We start from the raw sequence: 15,528 nt of genomic DNA on the forward strand, positions 1-15,528 counted from the left end.
TGAAAACAGAAGAAAATTAAAAGAATAAAATTGTTGTGCTGCTTTGCAGTAAATACAGAACAAAAGTGAAATAATAAAATAAAATAAATTCCAAGACCCTTGTCAATCATATAAATAGTTTCTGCAGCCAATGATTATTGATGATATGATTGATAGATGATCGATCATGACTCTGTTCTCTAAACCTGAACAGCCAATGGCATGTGACCAATCTACGATCATCTACTGTACACGCACACCTGCAGCACTGACCCACGTGTGCTCGCTCTCGCCACTCAGCCGTGTGCACGAGCAGCAGCCTCCCTCCCTCCCTCGCTGCTGCGTCTCTCTCTCTCTCTCACACACTCTCTCTCTCTGAGGAACTTGGGAGTCGCAGGATCCACAACAAGTCGCATCCGCCTGCAAAGTGTCTCCGTCCAGCGGGAAAGTGAATCTCCGGAGGAAGCCATGTCTGATCGGAGAGTGGAGACCGTCTCTGCCCGGGTGGACGCGGCTGGGCTCTCACCTGGTAGGACGGTGGTCGCATGGTTTGTTGCGTCCGCCGCTAATTTACCTGATTTATTGCATTGGAGAAATAAAAACGTGCGTAAAACTCCGTGAGTAAAACTGCCAATTGAATGTTGCCTCGCTAAATACACACGTGGTCTAGTTTTACTTTAAAGTGAGCGTTGTCATGGCACCGCTCGTTAATTCGGCTTGTAATTGATGCAACAACAATTTAATTAAAAAGTTTAAAAAGTTCAAATTGGATGAGTGACAGACCATGATCCTTACTGCTTATTTTCCTTGTCAAAATCCATTTACAGCAGACACGTGGTCTCTTTAGTGACTGTTTGTTACAAGGCAACATTAAATTGGTATTTTTTTTAATGGAGTTTGGCATTATTTTTGTTTTCATGTTCAACGTGGAGCTTTGCATGTTTGTGTAACTGAAGAGTCATGTCCTGACTTTTGCCTTCTTCTGAAAGGAAAACATGGTTTTGGCTTTTTAGTCAGTTTGTCAGAAATGAAGCTGAACAGCAGTGGTTTCCTTTTTCCTGTCGTTATTGCACAATGATTTTTTTACCAACAGGGCATGAAACTTTTATTATGAAGATAAGGTGTAACGATCTCTGTGGCAGTGAAGTTCGTCCTTTTCATGTTTGTCTGCAGCTGCAGCCTCCACGTGGAAATGTGCATCAGTAAAAGAAAAACGAGTTTTATGGATTCAGTCGTACGAATCCTCTCCTGAGTTCCCCACCTCCACACAACTTGGCCAGCATCCACAGTAATGATCTCTCACTTATAGTCCACAGTTTCTCCCTCAGGCTGCTCACTTCCTCTCTGCCAGAGGAGCGATTAACTGCTCGTCAGTCCTGGCTCAGGTTAACGTTCATTTGCTCACAACTAATTGACTTTTAATTTAGCAGACGAGTCATACCTTCAAGATTTTAAACTGATGTAAACTGTGGAGATAACAACTTAATACTCCTTCAGGAAATGTTTTATTTTGATTCCTCATTTTTAACCATTTGCATAAAGAATGATCACATATTGGGGGTCTTTGCTGGTTCCAGTTCAGCAGGATGCATTCCTCTGCTATGTCTGATATATTACCAATCTGTTTTGTAGATATAGGTTATAGTGATCAGTCCAGTTCTGTACCATGAGGTCTATGTTTATCAAAACATCTGGATAATTGACCCTAAACACAGATGCATTATGGGACATTGACAAATGTCCCATAATGCTCTAACTTGCATTGCCCTGTGTCCATTTCCTTGTAGAGAGAAAAAAATCCTGTCACAACTGTTTTCTTTTTTACCTCGTATGCTTTTTTTTCTCAGTCTCTAAAGCCCCCCCACCACTTTGCCACCAGGGGGCTACCACATCCTGGTCCATCCTTGGGGGAAATAATCTTATAAATAATAACGATCGCCCGCAAAAATGCTACATTCACCCAGCCGTGGGTGGATCCTCCCAAGAGCTGCTTCCTTGATGGAGCGATTCTTTGGATCAGTACCTTGAGCTTGACGCTCTCTTGGCTCGTAACTTCTGTCGGTGCCTGCCAGAGGCTCCCAGAGACATTTTCCTCCTTTACTACCTCGTCCCTGAGATTCAGATGGAGGACGTTTTGAAAAACAGCCCCGTGAGGTTTGTTATTCTGACTGAGCAGATTTTCAGCACCACGGCCAGCTCCACGTTTTGGACTTAAAGGCACACTTCATAGATTCACAAAGAAGATATTGACCTTGTGTGTGCACCTGATTACAGCTGCAGTTATCCAGTCAGAGAATCATGTGGCAGCAGTGCTGTGCATACATGTCATTGGTCAGGAGCTTTAATATATGTTCATATCAGAATCGGAGAAAAAAATGTGAGCTCAGTGGCTTTGACCCTGGCACGATTTTTGTTACTGTGAGAATTTCTGAAAGTGCTGATCTCTTGGGCTTTTAATGCACAACAGTTTACTCCGAATGATGCCAAAGATTAATTCAAATGTCCACTGAGTGCGAGTGTGTCTACAGAAGTGCTTTGTTTGATTAGAGAGGTCACAGAAGGATGAGCAGACTGGTCGGAGGTGATAGATAGGCTACGATAACTTGGATAACTACTTTTTACTACTGTGCCAACGCAGATGAAAACATAATCTCTGTAGCGGAGAGGTGGATGAACTACAAAGACCACCAATAATAAATCTTTTTTTACGTAGCAAGTCACAAGTTAGAAATTCAAAATGGAAGGCAAGCCAAAGGAAACAATTAAAAGCTATTTAAAGATCACACAGCATTAGGGCCCAGATACAAAAATACATCTGTATTGTAACACATGAGAAAATAATACAAACTGGATATAAATAGAAATAAAATGTTATGCCAAGATTAAAATAGCCTATAAGATCATTACAAGGAGAAATCACAGTTAACAATGTGTCTTTAAGAGAGATTTAACAGAGGATGTCAACCAAGAACAGAAATCTGAGGCTGCAGTGGACACTGGCTCACCACAACGTGATAGTTGATGACTGAAAAGAACAAAGCCTGGTCTGATGAAGAGGTGCAAGGATGATAATTTATTCAGTCAAGGCTGCTGGGGCTGTAATGATGTGGGGAACGTGATGAAATCATGTCAAAATGGATCAAAAACTCAAAGGAAAGTTTTCCACGTTGATTCCATACCACAGACGACTGAGGCTGCTTCGAGAGCAAAGTGTGGTGTTCCTAATAAAGTGATTAATGAGTGGATGTGGAGGGTTAAATCTCTAGAAGGTCAGGCTCACATATGCACAACCTAACAAATGACCCTGAGAACAAACGGACGTTCCCGAAATGATCAATAATGAGGACGTCAGTGCTGAGTCAGGATTTTAATGTTTGAGACAGTGAGTTATGCACTTTGGCTTTGATGCAACACAGTGCAACAAATCCATCTGCAGCTTTTATTAATGTTTCCACTGAGTCATTAATATCTCAGCGTGGATTGTAGAGGATTCGATAGTTACTGCAGTTTTTAGATTATTGATAAGGGCAACACTTTGTGACATAACTTATTTTGGGAATCATTTCTTTTAGTTTTGAAAATGTTATTACTTTATAGAATTTATTAGTTGTCTGGAAAACCCGAGGTTGTTATTTTCATGTGCATTATCTAAGTACAGGTTTTAAATCTGTTAAGTAACAACCCCAGTGTATTTAGTCTGTTTTTTAAATATCAGTTTTGAGCTTTTACAGCATCAAGACTCGTATGTGACGTGTGTTTCCTCCATGGGTCCTGAGATCAGCTATCACTGCTCCAAATCTGTCACAACAGAAAGCAGCTCAAAGAAAAAAAACAAAGAATTTTCACCTCAGAAACTACTTTTTACTTTACTGTAGAAATACTCATAACTCATATACTCATAACAGTTAAATAACTTATTACACAAACAAAGTTTCAGACTCATCGTTGCATTTCACAGTCAAGAAATCAACAAGAATCCCTTTAATTGGGATCTTTTTCTCCAGCTTTAATTTCCCTTTATAACAGATTAACCGTTGGACAATTGGACTTGTTAAACAGTCAGATCTGGCTCCTCAGATGGAATCGGCAGCAAACTGAAATGAAGTTAATGAAGTCCTTAAGAAGAAGAAGAAATGTCTCCTCTTCTTTAAACAACCTGTGTGCTTCCCGTCTACCTGTCGATAAAAAGCTGCCCTCTGGACAAACCAGGACTAACTGCACAGTGAACTTGCCCCCTCATCCCCTGACAGACTTTGTTTGCTTTGGACTGAGTGTTTGTTTTTCCTTTCGGGGGACTGGGTGTGGGGGGTGGGGCATATTCTCTCATGGACCATCTGCCTTGTGGAGTCGGGCCAGAGAAGACTCGGGAAGGAGATGTGGAAATGAAAAGAGAGTAAAGTGAGGATACAGAGGAATGAGTGAGAGAGAGAGGGAGTAAGAGAGCGATGGATAAATAGAGGGCGAGCGATTGTGAGAGGAGGGGCGCGGCGCTGTGGCAGCATAAGGTGCTTGTGGATGATGGCTGGAGGCTAAAAGAAGTGGGCCGTCCTTCTTCATGTTTTACATCCACAGGCTTGTTTGTGCCACAGATTCACTCCGTTTGACTTCCTTGCATCGGGCGCCAAACCCCGCCGATGCCAACTGGGTGGGAACGTTTGGCCACGGCCTGCAAACCTGTCCCTTTCTCTGTTTGTGCCGAGGTCACGCTGAGGGTAAACCTCGTTTCCTAGAAATAAACTTCGGTTTCGTCGGACATGCTTCCTTTTGTCACAGTTCACAAAGCTCCTGAACTGTTTTTATCTTATCTCTTGTCACTTGGCAGGTGTGAGAGTTTCTATGTTGGCTAATCTACTTTCTCACTGTGGACCGTCTGTATCATTGTACCAATAAATCTATAGATTTATGAAAACAAAAAGCAACTGATGTCCTGTGACAGGCTGCCGACCTGTTAGAGGTGTAACCTGCCTGTTTTCCAGTGCACTCTGGGATGTGCGCCAGCCCCTCGTGACTCTGCATAATCCAAACCAGAGATGGATGGATGGACGTGGTCCCGTAGGTTTTCTCTTTCTCTAGGACTTCGACAGCTACCTTGTTTGGTGTGGACGGTTCCATTCGGTTTCGTCGGAACCAAAATACCAGGTGTGAAAGGTGCTTTGGTGCTCAGGACGGTTACCTGAAATTCTGTCTGGACCTTCTGACCTTGAAGTTGAGGCGGCGTTAAACAGTAGAAGAAGAAAAGGAAGGGGAAACGGCTCATGGGATTGATTGCAGTCTTTGTCTCTGTCCTACCTGCACTAATTACTGTAGTAATCATTGGTATTTATTCGCTGTGCCTGTCTCATTCGACAAATAGGCACAAACACAAATGTGCTTTTGAGCTCATTTTCGGCTTGTGAACTTCATCACATCTCTCTTTACTCTCTGCTGTGGGCTGCCTTGTAAAAAAACAAACAAAACAAAACCGACGATGAAGCGGCGTCGAGGAATCGTCCGTATGTCGAGTGAGGATGAGTCTTTCCAAGGACTCCGAGATGAAATGGTGTCAGAGTGACATCACACGGGCCATATGTGGAGGCAGGCCGGGCACGAGCGCCCAACTGGAGGGTCCGCCTGTCTTCCTCCGAGTCCCACTGGGTGGGCTCATGAGGCTATTCTGGGACTTTACTCCCTCCAAAAAAGTCCATGTCCTATATGGTGCTGCCAGCACTTTATATAGACTCCACAACAATACTAAACATGTCCAGTCCCAACGGGAGATGATGACACGCAGAGCACACGGATATGAGCCAAATGCCAGCCTGAGTCCGTCGTGTTCATTTGGCTCCGCCTGAAAATAGACGGGACCGATAGTATTGGTTTGCATCTAATACCAATGACTGTTAATGGGCTTATTTGCAGTGGATTAAATAATTATCTGAAGATTGTTCTACGATGTCAGCAAACATTCGACACAAGAATGGATCGTGGAAAGAATCTGTCAACTGTGTGGCGGTTGTGGCAGCTGTGCACTGTGCAATGCTGACACCTAGTGGTTGTACAGAGTAATTGTTGGAAGTGATATTAATGTATTTAAAAATGTGAGAAATTGTGCTTTAAAATTGATTTGACATAAAATAAACAAAATACATGGCTTATATATTATAATGGACACTATGTTTAGTATTTTTTTTTATATTCTTTTCAAAATATTTTCTTAAGATAGATAGGAGGGTTGGGCAAAAAATCAGTCGATAATTATCACAATAAATGTAAGACTCCTTTGCTCTATTGCTATTATTGAAAATGACATTGTGATAATTATTGATTGTGTTTTATTGCCCAGCCTTAATAGATGAATCGATTGATAGCCTGTTGCACAAGTATCGAATAGATGGCAGAAAACTTTCCTGATCTTTAGTCTTCATTAGTTCTGCGCTTACCTTTTGTCAGATGAGCTGAAAACGAGAGTATGGCAAAAAGAAAAGGGACCTTACACCATAAGGCTGCTGATGGGGCTGTGTACTTGTGTATGCTTGGCTGCTGCCACTACACGCATCCTCAGACGCCTCCAAATCCCTCCAGGTGTCTGTTTAGTCACCAGTGTCTCTGCACACGCTGACCGATAAGCGAGCGGCCGTTATCTTCAGGTGGCAGGAGCTGCAGCTGAATAATGGATGTGGCCATTCCGACACATCGACTCGGACACACGGCACACACCCACGGAGGTTCAGGCAAATGGTGACGGGCCCCACATGTGTGTTGGATCAGATTTTGGTTAAGTTGTCATACTTTTTTTTTTTTCTTTGAGTCTGGATGCTACATTGGCCTTAACGCCACAGCCCATTTAACAAGAGCAAGAGGGATCGAGTGTGAGGGAGGCCGGGAAAAATGCGAACTGACGGACTGTCCGCACGATTCATTTTCATTACGCTGAGTCGCCGTCTCTCAGGAGCTCCGTCGATTACCCGTTTTTAAGAAAGTGCTGAACACGTATTCACGCAATAATTAATACTGGTGCATAATTAAAGCATGATAATGAACAAGTGCTGTGATTGACATGTAACTGCATCAGCAAAATTGTAAGGTTGGCCATTTTTGTATTATCTGGTGTGACCTTTCCATTCGACTTACCACCTGGGGCTATTGGTGCTCGTAATTCCAACAAACCAGTTGCATTCTGGGGCTTTAGCGCTCCTGAACCATCCTTGGAAAGAAGCTTCTCCTCTATAAAGAAGTTAGACCTCTTTTTTCCTTCTTCTTGTAAATCTGACTCTGATCTGATCTTGGGTTTCTCATGGCCACGGTCATCTCCCTCCTCTCGCATTACTTGGAGGCGGGTCAAGAGGCGAGTTGTATCGATTTCAGTTCATCTGAAATAAATACGTGAACAACCGCCGTATCCGCAATGAACGCCATTATGGAAATCTCGTGTTTCAAAACTGAGAACTAAAACTTGACGTGCGATACGTGCAGTGCTTCACCACGATGAGCCGACATCCCTCCGTCTATCTGTAAATACTGCAGTGCAGTATTTAATCCACAGGGTCATTTCCCCTCATGCACTCTGCTAATTTTACCAGCTGTGTGTGTGTGTGTGTGTGTGTGTGTGTGTGTGTGTGTGTGTGTGTGTGTGTGTGTGTGTGTGTGTGTGTGTGTGTGTGTGTGTGTGTGTGTGTGTGTGTGTGTGTGTGTGTGTGTGTGTGTGTGTGTGTGTGTGTGTGTGTGTGTGTGTGAGAGAGAGACATGGAGCATATAGACAGTCTAGATGCACCCTGCTCAGTGTGTCTTCTGGCAGGCCCTTGCTGTTACTGACCCGCTAACACTGAGCCACAGGGTTTCTGACCGCAGCCGGGGTCAGGAACGATGGCGTGGAAAGCAGGAGATCGTTGTGCATGATGAAATGCAATAGGAAGTTGTTTTCTGCAGCATTATTTGTATTCATGCACAGCAGCCGTCCAAACCACAGCAATGACTTTATCAACCCATGAACTGACGCTAGTTCAATGATTTCAAACTGCATTTCAGCAAATGGACGTCTTTTAATGGAGAAACAATTAATAGCATAGGTGCCCTCAAATCAACTTAATGTCTATATTTAGCCGTCAATACTGTGCCTGCTTTTATTTGCATTTGTTATCTCGGTGTTGCTGCTGCTTTCCAAGCGGCCTCGTCTGCCAGCAGATGCGTCGTCGCCTCAGAGGAATACAATCGTCTCTGTGCCGTTTGCTGATGATGTATTAAACGCTTCTCGGAGTGAACGTTCCCGTGTGTGCTGCTGACGGCCCCCCCGAACCACAACAACTCCAGCCAGAAATCTCCAAAGCTCGCTGAGACGCGTTGTTATCACGTCTTTGCTTTGAAACAGGCAAAGCGTTTTGCTGCTTGTGTTTAACGATCCTGTTGTGTGTGTCTTTTCTTCCTTCAGTTGGTGAATGCTTGGTGGTATCAGTTACTAGTGAGGCTGCTTGTGTGCATTAGCTATTGTCTGCACATGTATCGTTGCCATTTATTTGTGTATAGACGATGCTCTGGTTTTATTAAATTGCTTTCTTAGCTGCTGCCTATATATGAAATATATTATAGCCATTTTCTTGCCTTTTATTGATAAGCCAGCTTCAGTAAGAGAGGGAAAGGCATCATGGAGGCTGACTCTATTTTGCAGCTTGCGCATTTTTTACTTCAACACAATTAGGGTATTACTGTAGATGAAACATGTCATACATAGAGGTACACGGTACGTTTTTAGTTTGTCATTAAAGAGACTGAAAGACAGAAGCATACTTCTCGTTTCAGAGCTGTGTTTTGATGCTGCTGAATTCAGGATATTGAGTTTCTCATTTACATGTTTTCCTATGTCCGTGGTCAGACATCGGGGTAGTAGTCGTGAGGAATTTGATCTCACTCCTCATCATTACCAAGCTTTTGCTCTGCAGATTGTCATTATTTTCCATTCACTACACTGTCGGGCAAACTGAGTTGAGATAATGCAAACTGTTAATGGCAAAAAACGATTCTTTTTTTGAGCACATTTCTATAAGCATGTTATTTATACTAGTGCAGTGTCCAGTGTAAACCAGACTTTCTGGAACGGACTGCGTGCTCTGTCTGTGTAAATGTCGTGGAGCTACCTCCGATTTATTCCTCCTCAAACAGTTCTTCAATATACTGTCACTTTTTATTGTTTGTGTGCTGGACGCTGTGTGCAGAGTTTTATAAACGGCCGACGGTGCAGACAGGTTATAAAACTTGACTTTCATCCTCCGTGATTTTTGATAGTTGCTGTAGTTTATCTGGGGACACGGAAGAAGACACACGTTCAACTCCGTCCACAGACTGAAGACACGCTGCCCCGCCCCCGCTGACAGAGCGCTGGTTGCCTGTTTATTCAAATGTTAGGAATCTATTGTGTTTCCAAATCGCACTAAATCCCACTCTGCATTTCCTTTAACAAGACAAATGCCGAGTGTGAAACTGATAAGTTGAATGTTTCTTGAGAAATACATTCCACATGTGGACACACGTTTGTGTATTTAGTGGTTAGATTGTGTGCTGGTGAAGTTTTGCTTTTAAGTACTGACTTGTCTTGATTCCCCCTAAACCTGCTCCTGACTCAAAAGTCAGCTGGTACCTGGTCTTAGAGTTGACTTGACATGAATATAACAAGCAGCAACAGCTTCTTGAATGATAAATAATTCAATATGTCGGGGACGCTGTCTTCAAGCCCTCTCCCTCGGGATGTGGACATACCTCGGGACCTAACAAGTGTCACCACAGAAAGCATATCATCCCGTAACACTGCGACCGATCTGTTCACCCGCCTCCATCAGCCGTGCATCTCGGCACGCAGAAGAAAAAAAATCAAAGGACGGCTCTACTCCTGTCACTGTCCCAGCTCCCCTTTGTCTTCTCGGGGACAGAATATGCCTTGCTCATCCCGGGGGAAGTCATTAGACTTTAGAAGTGCTGTCGCCCCTCAAGCGTAGCCATCCATCACCGTGCTGTAATTAATGGTATGTGCATTTAAATGCAAGCCGAAGCCCATTTGGCTGATGACCCGGGACAAATCATTTGCATATGATGTACATAAATTCATGACACATTACTGGGCTGCACGATGTCATATAAATAAGAAGATTGCTGGGAGCAGAGCTGACGACCGACATATCCTGGAAGATGTTAACAGTCCAGTAATAAATCCAGGGCAGTAAAGTGTATGTGGTAATGGCTGTGGTATGGTGTGCATCATCTTACACCACACGTCTCAGTAGTTTTTAAAGGACTGGGGGGGGGGGAGGGATGTATGTCTACAAATGTCTTCCAGTTTAAGTCTCATGTGCCTCATCAATTCTGTCTGAAATAACTTTATCTATCTGTTAAGTATCTGACATGAATAAGTGTCTTGTTAATTATCAGTGTAAACATTCAGTGCACACACGGATCAGAGGGCGGGTTCAGCTGGAGGGCATTTTCACCCTCAAAACCATATCCCTCATCTTTTGAAGACCAAAAAATATTCTAGACTTGGCAAAATATTTTATTTAAATCTACTTAAACAGCAGTGGCCGTGCACTGATGACTAACTGCTGTTCAACGACATAATTGTAAGGAGTTTTCTATGTGATGACACTTCAGATAAGTGTTTATCAAAACCAATCTATCTGGATAAACTAACTTTGGTGAAAGTTATATATTTTATTGCAATTTAACTTTTACAATGACTCATAATGTGTTTTTATTTTGTTTTTTTTTGTTTAAACCTTTTAAATGATATTAGAAACTTTTCTCTGTGACCCCTCCCAGTAAGACCAGTCAAATTTGGTTTCCCCCCCAAAGCCCATATCTGTTTATGTGACAAAATCTGCAGCAAATTTCATTCAGATCTGCGATGATGCGTGGTTCATGAAGAGTGATGATTTGACATTAAGTTGATCTTAAGAGACGCACGCTCCAGTTTGACCTGTTTCAGTACTCGACAGGTCGTTTTTGTTTGATATCCAGCTCTCGTCTTACAGAGGTGTCTGACAGCGATCTGTTGGAAGGAGTTGTGTGTGTGTGTGTGTGTGTGTGTGTGTGTGTGTGTGTGTGTGTGTGTGTGTGTGTGTGTGTGTGTGTGTGTGTGTGTGTGTGTGTGTGTGTGTGTGTGTGTGTGTGTGTGTGTGTGTGTGTGTGTGTGTGTGTGTGTGTGTGTGTGTGTGAGGACGGACGGACGGACGGACGGACGGACGTCATTGGTCTAAAGAGGCTGATGAAGGACGATCAAAGGGCCTCACTGTCAACACACAGCCACCAGCATCTTTGACTCTGCCCTCCTCCTCCTGTCATATTTGAATAAAACATACGTACGGTCCTTTATCTTGAAAGTAAAACGCCTGCTTGTCCCCCAGCAATCCCCTCCCTCTCTCACTCCTCCACTCTCTCTCTCTCTCTCTCACAGAGCGGTCCTCGCTCTCTTCCACCTCCTCCTCTTCCTCCTCTTCTTCCCACCCCCTTTCACACTCTGTTGATCAGCTCAGGAAAAGGGGAAAGTGCTTGTGTGAAACCTGAGGATCACTGGCAGACTGAGGGAGCGGAGAGGGAGCGTGCACGTCGTGTTTTAGTCTTCAAGGTAAGATGATGGTCCGGGGGGGGGGGGGGCGATTTGTAGCAGTTAGCTGGAACTGTATCCGTGCGCATGGAAGGATGAGAAATTGTGATTTTTTTTAAAAACTCTCCAGTCAGAGCAGCTGAATGATTTGTGATCTTGTGACGTTTGAAACTTTTGCTCTTGAAATGGGACCTTCAGAGGGGGGGGGGTTGTAATTATAGCACTGACCTGCAGGGTATCAGTCTGTCATGGTTTATTTACCAGTGTCATAGAATCCTCTTTTTGTTCTCGATCATCTGGACACAATCAGGAACGTTTGCTGCTTTTAATTAAAAAATCCATTAGTGTGAGGCTGGTTGGAAGCAGAAGGATAATTTCAGGCTGCTTTGCTTTTTGTGGAGTATTAAGTTTTCTCCATCGCTATCGTTCTCGAAACAGCAGCTCGGGACACATTAGACGAGCAGTCCCAAAAGGGCAAGTTGAAATGTCTTGCATTTCATTATAGCCGTGCATAACTCGAGGCACAAAAACCACATTCCAAATTAGCATAACTCCTCAAGTGTATTAACTTGTGACACGTTGTTCTGGGCGCCGCAGTGGCTGGTGGGTATTTGAATGTTTACCAGAGGGGGTCATCATTTGAATAATGGGGTTTATAATAATCATCACGTCTGTGTTTACGATGTAGAATTACATCTCCTGCAGTCTTACAGCCTAAATGACGAGGCTTGGCCGTGCACAGACTTTATTTAGTGACCCCACGCTGTATTTCACAGTAGTGAGCTCCCGGCCATGTGTTCACCGTCCAAGAGGAGCCAGTGGAGGGAGGACCTGCAGCACTTCCGGAAAGACCCCCGCTTCTCCAGGAAGGTCCTGCTCAACTGCTGCCTCGTGCGGCGCCTCATCACCTGGGCCTCCCCGAACGCCAAAGGTACAAACCAACCACACGGACGAGCGGCTGCAGATATGAGCCCACGCACGGCGAAGGCGATTTTCTTCCACGAGTTTGCATTGTGCTTCTCGTTGATGGATACCTGGTCAACCGGTCTGTAGCTGCTTGATGAAGTGAAATTAGAAGATGAAATGTTTCGGATGGAGATTAGATCTGGTGTCGTTTTAAATAATGAAAAGTCGGGTCCCTTGACATTTAGACTGAAGGACTAGTGGCTTCATGCTGAGAACTAATCTATCATCTTAGATTTACAGTAACAGCCGAGGTGTAAAGCAAATACTCATCAAATATCAGCAGTTAACAGAAGAAATAATTAATTATCAACATACCTGTTTGGTAATTTTAGCCATGGGTGAATTACTGGGGGCAAACCACGAATGCTGTGTCAATGTTTATCACATACTTGGAGCTTAATTCATCACTGGGCGTGGCAGTGGTTCAGGAGGTAGGGAGGGTCACCCACTTACCAGAGGGTCGGTTCGATCCCCGGCTCCTCAACTCTGCCTTCTGAAGCGTCCTTGGGTAAGACCCCGAACCCCAAGTTGTGTCTTTTTAAATCGTGTGTCATAGAAAAACTGCTGCGTGTAGAAATGCGATATAGAAGAGTCCTTACCTGTGTGAATGGGACTTGTGCAGTACACAAACAAATGTCTCATGAAACTTATCTCACATATGTAAGATTGGACAATCCTCTTGCTGACTGCACTTTTTACCCTGACCTTTGACCCCCACACACACCCTGAGTTACAGCACATTAACGTATCGATCATTCTGCCTCTCGTCAGATAAGGAAAACAAGAATTTATGATTTTACTGCGGTGAGAAATGACCAGAATGCGTCGGAACGTGAGTCACAGTCTGCAGCTCGAGGAAATGAATCCACTTTAAACCCAGATCAGGATTGATTACTTCTCGAGTTACATATTCACAACGGCCATATGGCCTTATGGAATAGAAAAGGATTTACAGCCGAGTGTCTCAGCCACTGAAGGAGACGGTAAAGTATTGTAGGGAGAGAAAACAGTGGGCAGATGCTGTTAAATCACATTTCAATACATTCAAGCATGAATTGAACCCTGATAAATTTATATGAATGCTCATTTAACTTTGTACGAGTTTTATAACAGATTTTTGGTGAGATGTTGACGTAATCTGGATTTATCTTCTCTTGTTTAGTGACATGAATTCCACTTTTCTATTTTTCACTTTTTCTTGTATCTTGATGTCTTGATGATTGCGTTTCTTTCCGCATCAGCCGTAATCGCTGCCCTTTATCGGTTCCACATCCTTAATCCCCACGAGTGAGTTAAACCTGTAACCGTAGAACCCGTAGCTTTGTGTAAAATGTCAGGTAGTGATGTGGCCCGTCAGCCGTGCAGACAAATAGGGTTTGTGTTGTGTCATGATTTAGGAGGCTATTAAACAGTCATGAGTTTCACTGTAGGGATTCCTAAATGACGTCTGCAGTGAAGATTCTCCTGCAGGGGGAATAAACAACAACTCCAAAATACAGTCTCTTCATGAATAAGAGAAGTGAGCATTAAAGAAAAGAAAGCTTTTCTCATTGAGTATTGATTAGACCAGTGTCATTGGGGCAGATGTTGCTTTTACATTACGCAATCAGTGTTATTTCTCTTACTTGGCCTCCGATTGGCCTTTTTCTACTTGTGTTTGCGTGTGCACCTTCACCGATGTCACTTGAACCCGTCCCACTAATAACCTGCAAGCTGGCGGCCGCAGCTGGAGCCGCACCAGGACCCAGGTGATTGTGTCAGACACTTGTGAAGTAGATGGAGCGTCTGTGTGGGCTGACTTACCTTTTTTTACGGCTCCATTGTCCCGGGGCGTGGCTGCAGGAACAGAGAGTTTTTCTTTGTGTAATGTCTGTATTTGCAACAAACGTCAAGAAAGTGCACAAGGTAATGCACAATATTGATGATTCAACAGATCATTTCAATTTGAAGCCTCTTTTTCCTGCATTTTCATACCACTTTAAATCAAGATAGGTGAAACAGGAACACAGGGATAAAGAGCACTAATTAGGCCAAAACTTCAGTTTTTAACATTTTATGTCTCTTTTTAATACATACATTAAGAAACATGTGGATTTGAGTGCACAGGGTAATGATAATTTTACACAAGTTGAGTTAGGTGCCTCTTTTTCTTTGGGGAGCGTCCCAAACTAATAATCTTAATTCCCTGGCGTCGCCCAGAATAACCTCCCAGTGTGCAGATAATCACACCATAAACCTGCCAGGTGGCAGTAAGCGCCCTCCGGATATTGGAGCAGCCTCCAGAAAATGAGCGGGCTCACTAGAGCAGGTGTTTCTCGAAATACACAAGCTCTTGTGTTGTGTCCCCGGGACAGACGGCTGCTCTGAGAGTGTTTTACATATCCCTGCTGTCTCTGTGACGCATGCAAATGGGTCAGTTGTTTTACCCAAGGAGGAGATTGATGATATAAAGTAGTTGGAGATTACATTTGTACGAAACAAGTTTATTAACGTTCGATTACAGAGGGGAAAGTGGACTTTTTACTCAATATGGGAGATTTTACCTGTAAATCATACTGTCATACAACTGTTTAATTCATCTGATGAGTAAATTGAGTTTTGTTATTTATTCCCTACTAATGTTTTGCAGTTTGATGCATAGATTTGCAGTCGTGACGCTGTTTTTAAATTTACTCACCAGGAATTGTGACGCTTTTATATTTGACACCTCCACTGCACCTCATTTTTACCACCAGCAGAGGGCAGCAAGCTACAGAATAACAAGAGGATCCACAGTTTGCTGCATGGGGATCAGTTCAGCAGCAGGGCCTCAAATAATGTTGAATTTCACCAGTTTAAATCCAAAGGAACTTTAATCAGTCCAATTACATTTGAACAGCACATAACCATAAATCCCAATTTGCCTAATGGGGCTAAACGAGAGGAAAAACAAATAAAACCCTTTTACTGGTGAAATCTGTATCAATGTTCAAAGTAGAAAGAGATGAAGGGAGCAGAATGACAGTTGTTATGATAGTGGT

The 15,528-nt window shown here is 43.4% G+C and overlaps 1 protein-coding gene across 4 annotated transcripts in view; it reads left to right on the top strand.

Annotated features, from left to right (window-relative positions):
• Positions 1-298: 298 nt before the first annotated feature.
• kcnip4 (Kv channel interacting protein 4) overlaps positions 299-15,528 on the top strand; it is a 140,514-nt gene continuing 125,284 nt past the window's right edge. The window contains exons 1-3 of one of the 4 annotated variants that reach the window (XM_034568695.1): positions 329-508; positions 11,393-11,563; positions 12,319-12,473. In XM_034568695.1, coding sequence (XP_034424586.1) covers positions 12,335-12,473 — 139 coding nt within the window. In that variant the 5' untranslated portion in view covers positions 329-508; positions 11,393-11,563; positions 12,319-12,334. Of the gene's footprint in view, positions 509-11,392; positions 11,564-12,318; positions 12,474-15,528 lie in introns of all 4 variants that reach the window. The other 3 variants (XM_034568694.1, XM_034568693.1, XM_034568699.1) reach the window with 3 other exon arrangements.

The sequence above is a fragment of the Hippoglossus hippoglossus genome, chromosome 18 (genome assembly GCF_009819705.1).
Source record: "Hippoglossus hippoglossus isolate fHipHip1 chromosome 18, fHipHip1.pri, whole genome shotgun sequence".
Taxonomy (NCBI): Eukaryota; Metazoa; Chordata; class Actinopteri; order Pleuronectiformes; family Pleuronectidae; genus Hippoglossus; species Hippoglossus hippoglossus.